Raw genomic sequence first — 15,268 nt, forward strand, 5'->3', positions numbered from 1 at the left:
CTACCTTGCTTGAGTTTCATTGAAAGACGCACTACTAAAGGGAGAGGAAATCCCCAAAATGATACTCGGTGATTAAGTACATAGAATATAGGATTTCAGTGTTTGCAAATCCTTTTTTTCAAATGAACTTGTGGCACTAATCCTCTAATGGCATTATTTCTTTGGAATATATGCCGGATTAAGGAGTCACAATGAGGCAAAGTACAAAAATCCACATTAATCTCTTACCAGTGGATGCTGTGTGGGATGCAACGTTAACTGTTTTGTTCCAAAATCGGTTCTGTTCCTATCTTTGCCCCAGGTCCACCCAGAGGGAGGTACAGATATAAACAAATGTGACACCGAGCACTTGGCAGATGGTCACAAACCATATCGCTGGATACAAAGGGGGAGGCGTTTATTATTTTTAAACTGCAAAAGCTGAGCCTGCCCATGACGGACTGCGGGAAGTAGACGCACGGCTCCGTGGGGCAGGAGCAGGACAACTCTTCAGCAGCACACCGTGGCGGAGACAACAACCGATGTGGCACAGCCTGGTCTGCCAGCTAGCAGGGGCCTGGCTGGGACTGCCATCGTGTATGTTGCATGTTCTGGGCACCACCTGGCCTGTTGCAAAGTAATGCTCGTGTTTTCAGCCCTTGCTCTAGTCATCCTGCCGTGCTTTGGGGTAACCCTGCTGTCCCCTCATCCGGCACGTCTCTTGTAAAGAAAGGTAAAGATTTGCTTTCTAGGAAGCAGAAACGAGGTCGCTGCGAAACTGCGTGTCCCTTCTCAGCGGATTGCAGAGGTGCTGTCGTGGTGCCACGAGGTATTTTGACTATTGTTCAACAGCCTGAAGCGGTGAAAGAACTTCTGAATGGGCAACGCATCGCCTAACGCACTGCTGTCAGAGCACTGAAGGTAGCCCAGCCTAACCACTGTAGCGGCTAAGGATTTAACACACTTAAGGATCACCCCGGTCCCAGGGAGCAGAGCTTATCAGATATTCCCGTGCCACCTCCCTGTCGAGCTGCGGTGGGCATCGAGCGCCGCAGGCCAGCACATGGGCACGGACAGGGGTTGCCTTGCCTCCGTCTCATCCCTGTCCACTCCTTTGTCAAGCACAGCGTGGAAAGGGGACGGCCAACACTACAGCCGACTTGGAGATCCTTCCTGGTTGGGAATGGAAGTGTGCCCCCCGTTCCTGCGGGAAAAGACTGCCCATCGCAGTGTTTTGTGCATCTTTTCCTACCGTAATCGTTTCCCCATGTAGTACTTCTCATGGGCAGGAGGATTTTCCTGCTGTGCACTTTAAGTTTCTCCTCTTTAAATCTTATCCTGTTGGCTCCTGGCAGCACCCGTGCCTCGTTCAGCCGGGTCTGAATCATTCCTAGGTTGACACACTGAGTCAAGCTGTCCTCAGGCCGGCGTCTGCCTGGCTGCTTTCCCCGAAGCGTTGGGTTTATTGACCAGCGTTATCACTCCCCACCAAAGCACTCCACTTCGCATATGTCTCCAGTGTGTACATAGCAGAGGAAGGCCCAAAGCATTTAAGGAAGTGTAAGTGGTGTTGGGACAGGTGCAGACCCGGGAGAGCAGGAAATGGAGAGTCTGCCCCGTAAGGGGAGACAAGAAGTATTTGGGTGGCTCAGGCTGTGTAAGTGAAGACACTGTAGGTTAGAAAAAATCACCAAAGCCAAACAGACTCAGGATAAGTGACCACGAGCACGTTTAAGCTAGAAAATATAATGCTTACTGTTACGGAACTCAGATTCTAGGGCAGACAAACAAAAATGGGATAGGGCAGTTTCTATATATGACGTGTTACATGGTTACCCCATAAAGCCATGTCATGCTGCTGCCTACGAGCAGACTGCACGGGACGGCACAGCAGAACCTCTCCCCTCCTGTCTCGTTGCCCTACGGTGCCAGGAGCGAGCTGCGCGGGTGCCCTTCTCCTACAGAGCCGTGCAACGCCCGGTGGCACGGCACGCAGGGCTTTGCTCAGCCTCCAGCAGCCCTTCTGACCGGTATGGACAAAAGGGGTGGGAAAACAAAGAGCTTTTCTTCAGGTGCACTGCAACCTGATCTGTGAGGTGGCTCGGCCCCTTCCAGCAGCAGCTGTCAGGGCCAGGCAGTGGTTGGGGTGCAGCATCGAGGGCTGTGCTGCCGCTTCCTGACTTCTCCCCCATCGGTGGCCCGAGCTGGGACATGGTCCGGGCGTTCAGGTGGCTTCTCGGCTGTCCCCCCAGCAAGGAGAGGCCGTCTGATTTCTCCAGGAGACCGTGCAGGGGAACAGAGGCAGCAGGAAGGAGCTCGCAGACCTGTCGTGCAGAACTGCTGCTGCCGGGCTGGTGAAGACAGAAACTCTTGAAAGAAAAGTATGTGGAAAGTCCTGTTAGGGAAAGGAGCGAGGTTTTGTTTGCGTGTCATGGCTCTCTTCTGCAAGCCCTGAGAGTGCTGCAAGAGGTGAAACAAATCCTCAAGTGTACCAATGGAAAAAACAGGTATGTTTTTGTGTCTGTTTAGAATAATACTGTTCTACAGCATGAAAAGCAGCAGGCATGAAAAGCAGCACTGTTCTGCAGCCCAGGAAGTGTGCCTGTACATCTATGTACGTTGCTTTGTACAATGTCTGTGCTTTATTTGAGAAATACAGCTGCGATAGGCTGTTAAGAGCAAGCTTAAAACAATGCATCAGGTTTTTGTATGTGTAAGTGCTCTGCCCTCGAACGCTTGTATCAAAGCAGATAACTTCCAGCATGAGAAAAAACACATACGTGTATGCTGCTGCCGCCAGCGACGTTGCATTTAACAGTTATTAAAGTGACTGAGTTCGTGTGCTCTGGGGATGACAGCGGATGGTGCGAGGGGTTCAGTGTGCAGGTCTGTACCGGGGGCTGGGAGCACAGGAACCTGCTCACGAGCCCTGACCCAGGTCCTTCCCCTGCAGTCCCTGGCACACAGCAGGACTCGGTACGTCCCCCTTCCACCCAGGCTTCACACAGCAAAATTAGTGATTGCCTGCTTGGTTTGTGTGAGTCACTGCCCGGTTAAAAGCATGTGTGTGCAGGTAAGTGCTAGAATTAGACCTGGAGAAAGAGTGTCATATTAATGTTTAGAGAAAAACAAAGCAGCTCAGAGTCAGCAGGCGATGATACAGCTTGTGTAGCATAAATAGAAATAAGGAAATAATATATATAAATTATTGTAAATTTAAACTTCAATTTAAGTGTCAATTAGTCACTGAAATTGAGGTCACTATAGCACTGAACTTTTTCAAACAAGTTGTCTGGGGGGGCTTGGTTTTTTTTCCAGCATTGGCACGCTCCCAGTGTTCAGAGCTGCAATATCTGGTTGTTTTCTGCACTGTCACTGCAGCTTTGCTCTAAGGTTAATGGGGTTTCATTTGCTTGTCCCACCCCGAGCTGGGAGAGCGTGACATTGTTCGGGCAAAGATGTCCGTGTGCTCCCTGCTGCACACCTCCTCCGCTCACCTTCCTGACCGCTAGACTGGCATTTGGCATGGGTTGCTTCGGTGCCAAACTTACTTAGCATTGCCTCGGATCAGGGATGTCTTTCATTTGGCCGTAGGGGAAGCAGCAGGTTTATCCCTTCAGCACCCAGTGGCCAGTGGGGTGGCCTCAGGAGCAGTGTGCGTTAACAGGGCAGCAGGGAGTGACAGCACTGAGTCTGCTGTGCAGATGCCGAGCCTCAGCAGGTCCTTTGGAAGGAGGGGAAATGAGTTCAGAGACTGGTCCACTAAACAGTGATACTGATATTGGTATGGAGGGAATGGCAGGAAATTCTCAGTGCACCCCCTTTTGAAAGAGGGTAGGCAAGAGTGAACGTTACTAAAGCTAATTCCTTCTCCGTCTGCTCATCCCCCAAAAGGAGACACCCAGGGCTGCCAGACCAAGAATGAAGAGGACATCCCGAAGAGTTCCCCGTTTGACTTTGTTATGAAACAGTTCCAAGGGAAGAGATCCTCTTCTGGGAAAAGAAAAGAGCAGCCTTCAGCCATCAAAAAATTCTTCAGTGGCTTTGACTTTGGGAAATCTGAAGGCAAGGACGGAGGGGAAACTGAAGGAACGGAAAAAAACAACTGCAGTGCTGATGATCAGAGTGAGAAGCGAGATCTCTCTTTAGACGGTAATGTTGGTACAGTAAAGAAATCCGTGTGCATGTGTGTACATTTTAATTTCATAGAGAATCATTTGCTTTTCTTGCTAGCCCAAATGTTGTATTTGCTGCCTATAATTTATTCTTTAGCCAGAATTTGCTTCTGATTGAAACATTATGAAGGACGTGCCGTCTAATTTAATAGGTGCCATGCAAGGAGTGGGACCCATGTTGCTGAGGAGGGATAAAGCTTTGGGGTGACCTCCCTCTTGATTTCCAATGTGAGAGGTCAGTGCTGGAGTCAGCTCATTAGCTGCAGAGCTTATTTGGTTTCAAAGCCAAGCTTTGAGCGGTAGCTTGGCTTGTTGTATTTAAGATTGGTCTCTGTCCACCCTGCTGCTAAAGCAATCTGAAGACAACAAGAGCAGATGTCTCCTACCCTTGGCACTTGTGAGGGGGAGGGGAAGGCAATGGTGGTTTGTTAAGAGTCTCATTTTGCGCACACTTTGCATCCACACCAGAGAAAATGAGGGTGTTTTTAAAAAGATGCTGGAAGGTGAGGTTTAAAATCCCATCCTTTGTCCTGAGAGTTGCGGGTAGCTTGGGAAAAACAAGGAGAGCACAGCTATTGTGAGTGGAGTCACTATTTTGTGTAGTTTGGGGCTGTTTGTTTGTTTGTTTCTTTTCCAGCTATGGGCATTAGATGAAATTACCGATTTATTAAAGGATTTAGTATAGAATGCAAATGCAGTTTTCCTTTCTGTACAAACTGTGCGGGGGAAGAATGTAAGGAAAGCAGGAACTGCCTTAAGCAGACAATGTATGAAAATGAACACAAGCTGTTCCAAGGCAGGAGAAGATCGCTACGCAACTGCAGGGCCACTTGGTTCTCGCTGTCCAAGTGCAGACTGTACTCCAGCAATATGGCACGCAGAGGTGGTTGTATGACGTGCATCTAGAATAGCTGCAGCCCTGAGTTTTGCAAGAATTTCATGTGCTTGAACTAGTGGTCCAAACACCCACTGGCATAAGGTGGCACGGAGATGTGCAAGGAAGATTTTTCCTCACTGTGCATCAGGAGCTTTGTATTGATCTGACCTACAGTGATCTTATCGCTCAGGTTGTTGGTCCATATTGATCAAAAATAGACCCCAGTTTACTGGCAGGTTTAGTTCATTTTGTAAAGTCTTCACCTGGCAGCCACAGACAGGTTTTACGTGTTGGGTTAGTTGCAGGGTTAACCAGGAACCTATTTCTTTGTTACTCAGATGGACCTTCACATCCTGTTTCGGAAGCGGAGTCACCATCTGGTGAGCAGAGATTTAACCAGCTCATGCAGAAACTGGGAAAGAAACCCAACAGCAAGAATCTGGATCTAAACAATTGTGCATTAAGCGCAGCAGATGTAACAGAGCTGGGTAAATATGCATTTTACTCAACTAGACACTTCATATATTTCTTTAATTCTTATTTGCCTATTCAGTTATTCACTCTCCTCTTTTCCTTTCCCTTTCTTTTTTATCATGCCTGGCTTTATTTAAAATTCCATCTGGTGGCCCCAGCTCCCTGAGAAATGTTAATTAATGAATTATATTAATTATGTAATATATATAAATATTAAAACCGCGCAAGTCCGTGAAGCAGGAGAATGTCCTTATGCTCAAACTACTGATAAGAAAATACAGAATGTCATGATTTTATAGTGATGTACTGGTTTTAGAAAGCATCTCTGTATTAAGATGTATTCACACAGAGGGTTTGCAGATAACATGCAAAGAGAACGCATTTTTAATTTTCTTTTCTTTTTCTTCTTCAGCTTCTTTACTGCCATATCTCCCAGAGCTGGAGGAGATCAGTCTGTCCTGGAATGGTTGCGTTGGAGGGGCTCTGAAAACCCTCACTGTGCAGCTCCATCATGTGAACCTGTTACGAGTCCTTCGACTTAACAACTGCAGGCTGACAGCTGAGGATGTCACCTCCTTAGGTACAGGATGGGATTTGCATTTACTTCCAGACAGCTTGGGTGTAATGTAATCCACTTCGTCTCTTACCATATCCTACCTCTGCTGCTTCCACACTGGACAAAATAAACTCCCGCCGTGGAAGGTTAGAAAGAAGTTGGGTTTATGTGTAACCTCATACATTTGCGTGGCTCTGCTGAGTTCACTGCTCAGATTGTGAAGCTGTCTCATTAAGAAGGGAACAGAATCCAGTCCCATTTGGAGAAAAACATGTTTTCCATCTGGATTAGTATTTTTTTTGGCTACTTTTGATATCTAATGGTTGACAGAAGGACTGAAACAAACTGTCAGTCATAATAGGGTCAGCTTAGGACTTCATGCTGCAGGACAGATGCCGTGCTCATCACAAAATATTTGATGGTCTTTTGGAGAAGACTTCAAACCAGAAGTGCTGCCTTGGAGCTTTATGACTTGTTTTTGTGAGTCTGGGAGAAACTTATTCTTCTCTTACTTCCTTGCTTGGAGTGCCTGCAGCCTTACTTTAGCAAAGCATGAGATTTAAAGGTTTTAACAGTGGTGTTACGCACTCAGGTCCTGATGCTGAGTCACTTACCTCTGGGCCTGGAGTTTACTACTGGGGTGGGTCTGTGATACTTATCTGAAAGAAGGGCAAACTCAACCAGCTAAGTTATTCTAGAAACCTACTGTTTATTTTGCAAGTTCTGAAAACTGGTCTGAGTTTAAAGGCTGTTTTTTTTCTGTCATTCAAATCCAGGCTTTTTTCAGGAAATATTCAGAAATAAAACAACATATATGGTAATAGCTCAAAAGTGGGTCATGCTATCTGTTGGGGAGGAAACATCCATCTTTGCAGAAGCTGGTGAAAATAATTGGTCTGTTTCTGATGAGGGCAAAAGCTGTGTTTCATTTTCTATTGGATTTTTTTCAAATGTTTCTTTCTTTTTCAGCCCCCTTTCTCATACTTTCTTTTCTCTTTGAGTTTTATTGGTTATATTTTCAACTAATTTATTCTGTCTGGTTCTTCCATGCTGTTTCCTTCCCCCTTGGCTTGGTCTCTGCTGAGACAGACACAAAACTGATCATAGGATTTGAATTTCCAGTCAAAATTTGATTCCCTTGAGATGTGGAATGACAACAGTCTGTTTGCATTGATCTGCCTGCGATTTTAAAAATAACATGCGTGTTTAGGCCAATGCTGCCTGCTTGACCTTGTCCATCCATCTGTGGAAATGCAGCCATCTGTGGAATCTGTGTATTCTGCTTGGAAATAAATGCCTCAGATATAACCATAATATCAACCTCTCCTATCTGATTGCTCTGAGCTGTGACTGTAAGAGGTGGTAGGAAGCCATTCCTGAAGTTGTAGTCCGTTATTTATCTTCTGGGTGGAAAATGTGTCTGGAATGCTAGTTCCCACATCAAACAGAAACAGGCTGTGCTGCAGCCATTTCTCAACTGCAGAGCATTGCTTGGTATTCAAGATTGAGGCAATCATTTAAAAAAAAAAGAAAGAAAAAAAGATAAAAATTAAAGTGTATTTTTCTCTCAAACCTGGATGTTCACTTAAAACAGCAGAAATTATTTTTGTATCAAAAATCTTTTGTGAGGAATTAGTTATGAAAACACACAGACAAGAAAAGGTCTTATTATTAAAATTCATTTCTTGGTTTTTAGGTTGATGACGAGACTTTAGATCAATGATTTATATATGACACTTTGAAATTGTATTTGCATATAGTCTGATTAATTGAAATGGGGTTAGGAGAATGTACATCTGCCTCTCCCGTCTGCAAAGCAATTTAGGAAGTTGGATTTTGCAGTGGGATATTAGCGTTGCAAAGAAGCACTTACACAGTTCCAGTTGGCTGGTGTCAACTCTGGAAAAGGGTAATTTTTCTGAATAGATTCAAAATTGGTGCTGTCTGCCTCGAAATCCTGGGAAAGTTAGTTTGGGTCAATACAATGCTTATCTTGATTCCTTATGAAGTGAGTTGGAAATTCCTGCCAGAACCAAACCTTTCGAGTTTCAGAAATAGCTATGAGAGGACTCCTTTCATCCCATCCAAAATGACTTGTGGACGCAGTACAGAGGATGCTGGAAGTTTGCCAAATAAAATAAGGAAAAACTATACAGGACAGTAAATTCAGGCTTGTCGCTTCCCTGTAGACTGGACTTTCTGGGTCGTGGCACAGGCCTGCAATGATAGGCAAGCAGTCTGATGAGTATTTGGGAACCTGGATAAATATCAGGTCTGCGTGTGCTGTGACAGTAACTTGTGGTTTATTTTGCTCCTTAGACAAGGTGAGAATTTATACAACATTGTTGCAGTAGCACGGCATACACCGATTTTCCTATCAAACCATATAAAATATAATAAATTGAGAATTAAATGGCTATCTTTCCCCTTTTATGTATTCAAAAACCGTATTTTTGTCTTTCACTGAAATTGATTTTTAGAATGAATCATCTTGGACTTCTGTTACAGGGGAGGCATTTGAAATTGTCCCTCAGCTTGAAGAACTGGATTTATCATGGAACAGTAATATAGGTGGAAAACTATCACTCCTAACAAAAAAACTCCCGAAAGGATGCAAGATAAAACTTCTGAAAATTACAGATTGTAACCTGACAGCAAAGGATGGAGAATCCCTTGGTAAGTGTATCCACATAGCTAGACTGAATGACTGGCTTCACCGAAACGTAACTCATCTGAGTTAGATGATGGCTGTATTCAGGTCAATATTAGTCGAGAGCTATTTATTTCATGCTTTGCATTATAACTGTATTTACCACAACGTATCAATATTTAATGCACTTCCTTTCAAAGAGGAATGTTTTTCTTCCTGATCACGTGAGGGAGGATTGAGCGGAAGAATAGCTGGATCTAAACCACAGGCTGGCTGGCCCAGTGGTCCACGATTGCTGCATCCTTTGAGACCCCGAGCAAGTCTTGTACACCAGCACTTCCAACACCGATTACTTGACGTTAAACAGCTGAATATGTAGTTAGGCGTGGGATGGAAAAGAAGGACTGAGGGGTAGGAGTTTAGGCTGAGCTGGCATTCAGTTGCCATTCCTTCTCTCTTTCTTTTTACCATAGCTTAATCCTTTGTGGTCTTTTGATCCAATTCTGTGTTTTAAAAGATTTTCTCCCTAAAAAGAATTCCCTGTGCTCTGTTCTGATCCCCAGTGCAGGAGATGGCTCTTATGCAACATATAGTTCTATACTTTTTCATTATAAATTTTTCTTTCCCTTTGTATTCCTGCCTTTTATTCACCTGTATTTTTTCTTACTGTCTTGTGTTTTTTTTCACATTTTTTTTAATATAGTTTTTTCAGTGATTTACTTGATTCCTATCCAATTCCTGTTTTGCTGTATTTTTTGGTAGAACAGAAACCGAATAAGTCTAAACCACACATATAGGCAAACCCAGCCTGCCTCTTCCTGTTTGTCAGGGTGTTATTTTTTTCTAGGGTTCATCTGTATATTCCAGAAAATTACCAATTCTGTTTTTGTTTTTGTTTTCCAGCTGAAATGCTAAATGTGATCCCAAACCTTGAAGTATTAGATCTCTCTATCAACAAACACATTGGCTGCAGCATGAAGGTCATTGCTCAGGATCTGAAAAATGTGCCAGGCCTCAAAGAGTTAAACTTGCACATGTGTGGATTAAAGCAAGACAGCCTCCAGGGCTTAGGTTAGACTTTACATTCAGAAAGACTTTCATTCTGAATAAACTGTACATCTGAAACCCATTTAAGAAAGGCAATGAGGTGGGGTTTTGCCGAAGGTTTGGCAGTATTAATGGGCACTGGTTATTTGCTGCTTGAGGATTGATAAAAGACTGCAGAGACTTTCAGCAGGAGTAGCATTTATCTTCCCTGAGCTCAAGCTTGCAAAAGTCAGTGGGGAGGGTGACCTTCCATGCCATTTATCTGAGACACATCTTAGGGTGGATTAATGGCCCTCTGGACATGCGTCCTCTCTCTCCAGACAGAACATAGGCAAGGGCACAGACAGGCTAGCTAACTTTTAAAGAACTAATCCTGCTCTCAGAGGGGAATCCAAATTTACCATTTTCACTTAATGAGCGTCCAGTGAAGCCATATGAAATGGGCTTATCATCTGTGGCTCTCCCTAGCGGAGGTCTTGTCCGTAAGACAAAACAGCTGGCACCAATTAGCACTTCCAGTCATCATTTCAGCAAAATGTTTACTGAATGGATCTGGGGGATGAATTAGCCTCACCTTCACCTGCTCTTTTAGAGGAGAAATGAGTTGCATGGATGCTTTGCAGTATTACTGTATGTCTGCTGTGTTTATACGTTGAAGCTTAGTGTAAGAGCTTTGACTTCAATAGCTTGTGCAAACTTTGACATTAAAGTAAATAAATGCTAAAGCTGTGATCTGTGCTATTGCAGCAGCCAGTGACCAGCATGCTGCCTTTTCCATTTCAGATGCTGCCTTACAGCACCTTGCAGAGCTAAGAAAATTAGACATATCATGTAACAAAGAGATTGGTGGTAGCTTCAAAGACGCAGCAGCTCATTTGGCCAACTTGAAAAATCTTGAAGTCCTTGATCTCCACCAGTGCTGTGTAACAGAAGAAGACGTGACTGTTTTGTGTAAGGACATTTTAAGGAAATTCTTTACAAATGTATGGTTCTGACTTCTGAAAATATCTCAAAGACATAAGAGATTCTGCCTAACATAGTCTAACAGATCTCAGTACAGTTTTTGTTAGGCAGTTATGGAAGTGCTTTATTTTTAAGTTATTGTACACTCGCTAAAACAAATAGAGAATAATCACATTAATATAGTTTCAGTTAGCAGCGACGACTTTTGGAAATAACCCACATCTCATTTAATGTTAAATTCTCTACTTTTCTGTCTAGGATTTCAACCAGGGAAATTTCAACAGGAAGCTGTGTCCTGACAACCTTCCATACACTGTGTAATACCTAATTTCTTAAACATTCCTACTGAAAATGTCAAGGCTGTTCATGGAGTAAAACATTGCTCATCATACCTTTGAGTGTCAAAACTTGGCCTTGACTTTTGGATTGATTTATAAAGAAAAGTAATGATGTCAGTCAAATTTATAACTACATATTTGTCCTAGATCAGTTAGGCTGTCTAACAAATATTTCATGTTTTCAAAGCCCAGGTGATACCTTTACTCTCCAGTCTTCAAGAGCTGAATTTATCCTCGAATAAAAATGTAGGAGTCTCATCTGCTCCTCTTCTTGGCAGACTCAGATTTTTACCTAAATTGAAATCTGTGGCCATCAGCAATTGTGATTTAGGTGAAGAGTCCTTTTCATCACTAGGTAAGAATGTTTTTTTAAACTGTGTCTATCCTCAGTGTCTTGTTGTGTGACAAAGATCTTAATTCTGTTGGCTGAACTCCAGAGATAATGGTTATGTTATACTACGTGCCCTGAGTAGAAAAGTAATCGTCTCTGCTCTGGTTGCCTTGGGATGAAACCAGTGCTTCGTGGGATCTGGTTGCAAGGGGAGATCACTGTATGTCTTCCCCCGTTACACCTGCCTGGATGAAGTCATTTGAGTCCTTTGTCTGACAGTGAGCTTTCATATAGTGCCTAACATGGGAAGAGGAGGAGGCAGAACAAGATTTTATATTATGCTGGAATTACAGTTTGGTTGTAAGACTGCATTTATTACATTTATAACAGAGGGATCTGTTAGTTACTGTGCATTGTGCAGTTCTGGTATATTTTGTGCTGTTTATCGGTGACATTGAAACCCACAGTAAAACTCGACTTCCTTCAGCAGAAGCAGCATCAAGCTAAACTGTTGTGAGGTCCCCGCAGGAAGAGCACGATATTTATATCGTTGCAATTATGTAAGGATGACATCACGGAAATCAGTGCTGTCAAAAGATACTGTGCATTTCACCTTCCCAGGTGAATTACAGTAAAAAATTGCTGGTTTTAAATTGATTTAAAATGTTATAAAAATGAGCAGTTCTCCTAAATAGACCTCAGTGGGACAAGGTTGAGCCAATAATGTAAAGAGAAAGGCAAGAAAACTGTTCAGAGTCCTTAAGGATTCTATAGACAGGACCTTGTTATATTGTTTAATGAGAATAGGAGGTATGTTTGGGGGATTTGGGGGGGGGATGTTGGTCTGACTTTTATTAAGACAAAATAAATCATTCTAAGCAGAAGTACGCAGCCTTTTAGGAGCTTATTTGCAGGTGAATTGCCGGTGAGATGTCTATTGAGGCCACGTTGTTTTCTCTTAGTAAGCAGAAGTTGCTGGTCTTAATCTTTTCAGCTGAGGCTGCCCTTCACCTTCCTGAACTGGAGATATTAGACCTTTCTTGGAATAAGTGCGTTGGTGGCAACCTAAAGCTGCTTTTGGGAGCACTAAAGCTTGCAACAGAGATTCAAGTGTTAAGACTGAGCAGCTGTAACTTGGTGGCGGAAGATTTGGCACTTCTAAGTACGTATGACATGGTATTTACTAGCAGTCAAGGAGCTGGTGCATGTAGACCACAATTCAGAAGGGACTTGTTCCATGTGCTGAGCACGTTTTTGCATAAATCAAGTGAAAAGATGGAAAATACAGCAGTATTTTTCCCGGAAAGGGTTTTCATTTTGCTGAAAGCTGTGTGCCCTGTTACACGCACAGTGCAAAAACTGAAAATGATAAAAATGCAAAGAATCACCCTCGCAGTTTTATGTATTAATACAAAACTGCAGCACGTGGAAAAAATGTAGGGTTTGAGTCTGTTTTTTATATCAGATGTTTAAAGCTGCCTCTGAGGAGTTTTATTTTGCTCAGTTGCTCTTTTTGGGTTGGTAATTTATGAGAAATGTACATGCTGACAGCTAGTAAAGCAGGCACTACCAGCTCTCAGTCCATTAGGTATGTTTCTAGAGTCAAACTGTTGTGGGAGAATTAAAATAGAAATATTTAACCTACTTCTCAGCAGCTGCTAAGAAACTCTGGAAAATGGGAACCCAATGAAGGAATAAATTTCAGGATCCTTTTAAAGAAACCTATATATTTTAAAGCCATCCCTGTGATTCTGTGGGCCTGACTCATGGGTTCTGAGTGTCTGAAATTGGCAATAGCTGTGCAATAGCTATTGAGGCCCTGTAATCTGAAGGCTGGTGGAATAAAGCCTGAACATTTTTGACTTTACAAACATCGCCCTTGACGGGTAGCTCTTTTACCAATTATACATTAATGATCCCAGCTCCCTTTAGGGTATATTAGGTCCATTACCCTCCCATAGTGAGAGGTGGATATTGTAATCATGCAGCCTTGCAAAGTTTTGCTTTTCTCTTTCTAAATCTCTCTGTAGAGCCTGCCTACCTATTTTAATTAGCACTTCATATAACCTCCAACTGACTCAAAGGTGTTCAGGTTGCCATACAATTTTAACCTGACACTTTTGTTCCTTTTGAATGGTCTGTGTTTTAAATACTGTACACACCTTCAGCTGCGATAAAACGGTCTTTCTGAGAACAACAGCAAGCGATTGGTACATTGTATGTTGCCAAGGAGTTGATTCTTGCTGTTTGACTGCAGAAAGGCTCTAAATAATATGGTATTAAAATACTCCTCTTCTTACTTATAAGCTTTTAAAGCAATTGCTAGGAGGTATTGATTGTGTTTGTGTGTCACTTCTTGCAGCGTTGCTGACGCAGGATGGCCATCTAGCCAGACTACGGAAGCTGGATCTGAGTTATAACAGCATCTCTGACGAAGGGTGGATGGTTTTCTGTCACGGCTTAGCAGCATTCAAAGAGCTCTCAGAGCTGGATGTCAGCCTTCGCCCCTCGTCCTGCCGTGACTGTGGGATGTGGTTCAGTGAGCTGCTAGCAGCACTGACAAAGCTGCCTGCATTGGCAGAGCTGGGGATGCAAAGATGGGTCCTTTCAGAATCACAGCGGCAACAACTGGAAAGCTTTAATCAAGACAACAAGAGAAACATTCGTTTTGACTGCTGATGGAGGTTGGAGGTTTCTGGAAAGCCTTTCACAAACAGCATATGAACCAAACGTTGTGTGTCTTTGACTTAGAAAACTGCCCAGTTTTGAGTAATCTCTTCTCATGAGAGCTCTTGAAATAGTTCCAAAATTATATAAAACAGTTATTTAACCTTCTGCATACATAGATCCTTCCATTTATTAACGTATTCTTTCAGATTCTCTGAGCCATGCTTACGCTGCTATGGTGACACTACTATATATGCCTAATCTTCTTGTGAATACTACAATGACTGATGGCAAAAGAGCAATGACGATTTCAGACAGACACACTGCAGGCTTGCCAGTGGAAGGAAGTGGCTGGGGTATGCACTGATGCAGACGGATGGGCAGTGTGATTATGGCCTCATGCCGATAAGGAAAATGCCTCTAATGTAAAGATACTTGAAACCTCTATGTTTTAAAATTTGGTTTCTTCTTCCCCAAAACTTCTGCCCCTTTATGATAGCTTTAAAGCTACGTACTTGTGAGATTTGGAAAGCATCCCAACAACCCAGGATTATATATCAGTCCATTAAGAAGAATACAGAAGGAGCTGTTCTGCCTCTGCTCTGGCCCTCAATGCCATCTGATAGTGTAGATGAGTTCTGCATACAAAATCAGCATGAAATCAAGGTAAGAAATGGTTGATTGGTGTCTTTGCAAGCCTTGGGCAAAGAAAATGCTGCAGAAGGTTAGATCAGATATGTTCTGCTATTTTTGTAAGGATTTGGAATACAGAGTAATTCATAAGCATTCTGGGTTAGGCTATGAAAAAATTTCAGGATACTTCAGATGCTCCTTCACATCCTGAGGTGTTCCGTCTTTAACTGGGTTGAGCTCCCTGCACTGAACCTTTATGAAATGCAGCACAAAATCAGACCTCGAGACTGAGGATTCTGATCCCACATTTATCAAAGCCAGTAGGAGTTCTTGGAGTGCCTTCATGCTCTCTGCATTCAGGATTAATCCATTAGCCTTTAAAACACATTGTGACATAAAACGTGTTCTTTCTCTTACCCTAAACATGGAGGAAACAGAGCCAGGGAAGCAAAGGCTATTAAAAGCCCAGGGCAGCTTCTAGCTAGGAGCAGAGCATCCTCCTTTGCACCCAACTGGGGTCCATACAAGTGGCTCCTCTTTTTACGTTTGATAATTTCTTATTTGGTGTTTATTGGATT

General features: G+C 43.2%; 1 protein-coding gene across 4 annotated transcripts in view; it reads left to right on the plus strand.

Moving 5' to 3' along the window:
* LRRC31 (leucine rich repeat containing 31) overlaps positions 1-15,268 on the plus strand; it is a 54,542-nt gene that overhangs the window by 35,641 nt on the left and 3,633 nt on the right. For 2 of the 4 annotated variants that reach the window (XM_083847929.1, XM_083847930.1), the window contains 10 exons: positions 302-2,486; positions 3,874-4,131; positions 5,370-5,519; positions 5,918-6,085; positions 8,570-8,737; positions 9,615-9,782; positions 10,542-10,709; positions 11,247-11,414; positions 12,385-12,552; positions 13,753-14,723. In XM_083847929.1, coding sequence (XP_083704055.1) covers positions 2,474-2,486; positions 3,874-4,131; positions 5,370-5,519; positions 5,918-6,085; positions 8,570-8,737; positions 9,615-9,782; positions 10,542-10,709; positions 11,247-11,414; positions 12,385-12,552; positions 13,753-14,069 — 1,746 coding nt within the window. In that variant the 5' untranslated portion in view covers positions 302-2,473 and the 3' untranslated portion in view covers positions 14,070-14,723. Of the gene's footprint in view, positions 1-301; positions 2,487-2,539; positions 3,053-3,873; positions 4,132-5,369; positions 5,520-5,917; positions 6,086-8,569; positions 8,738-9,614; positions 9,783-10,541; positions 10,710-11,246; positions 11,415-12,384; positions 12,553-13,752; positions 14,724-15,268 lie in introns of those variants that run through there. The other 2 variants (XM_083847932.1, XM_083847931.1) reach the window with 2 other exon arrangements.

This window comes from Anser anser (genome assembly GCF_964211835.1).
Source record: "Anser anser genome assembly, chromosome: 9".
NCBI classification, from domain to species: Eukaryota; Metazoa; Chordata; class Aves; order Anseriformes; family Anatidae; genus Anser; species Anser anser.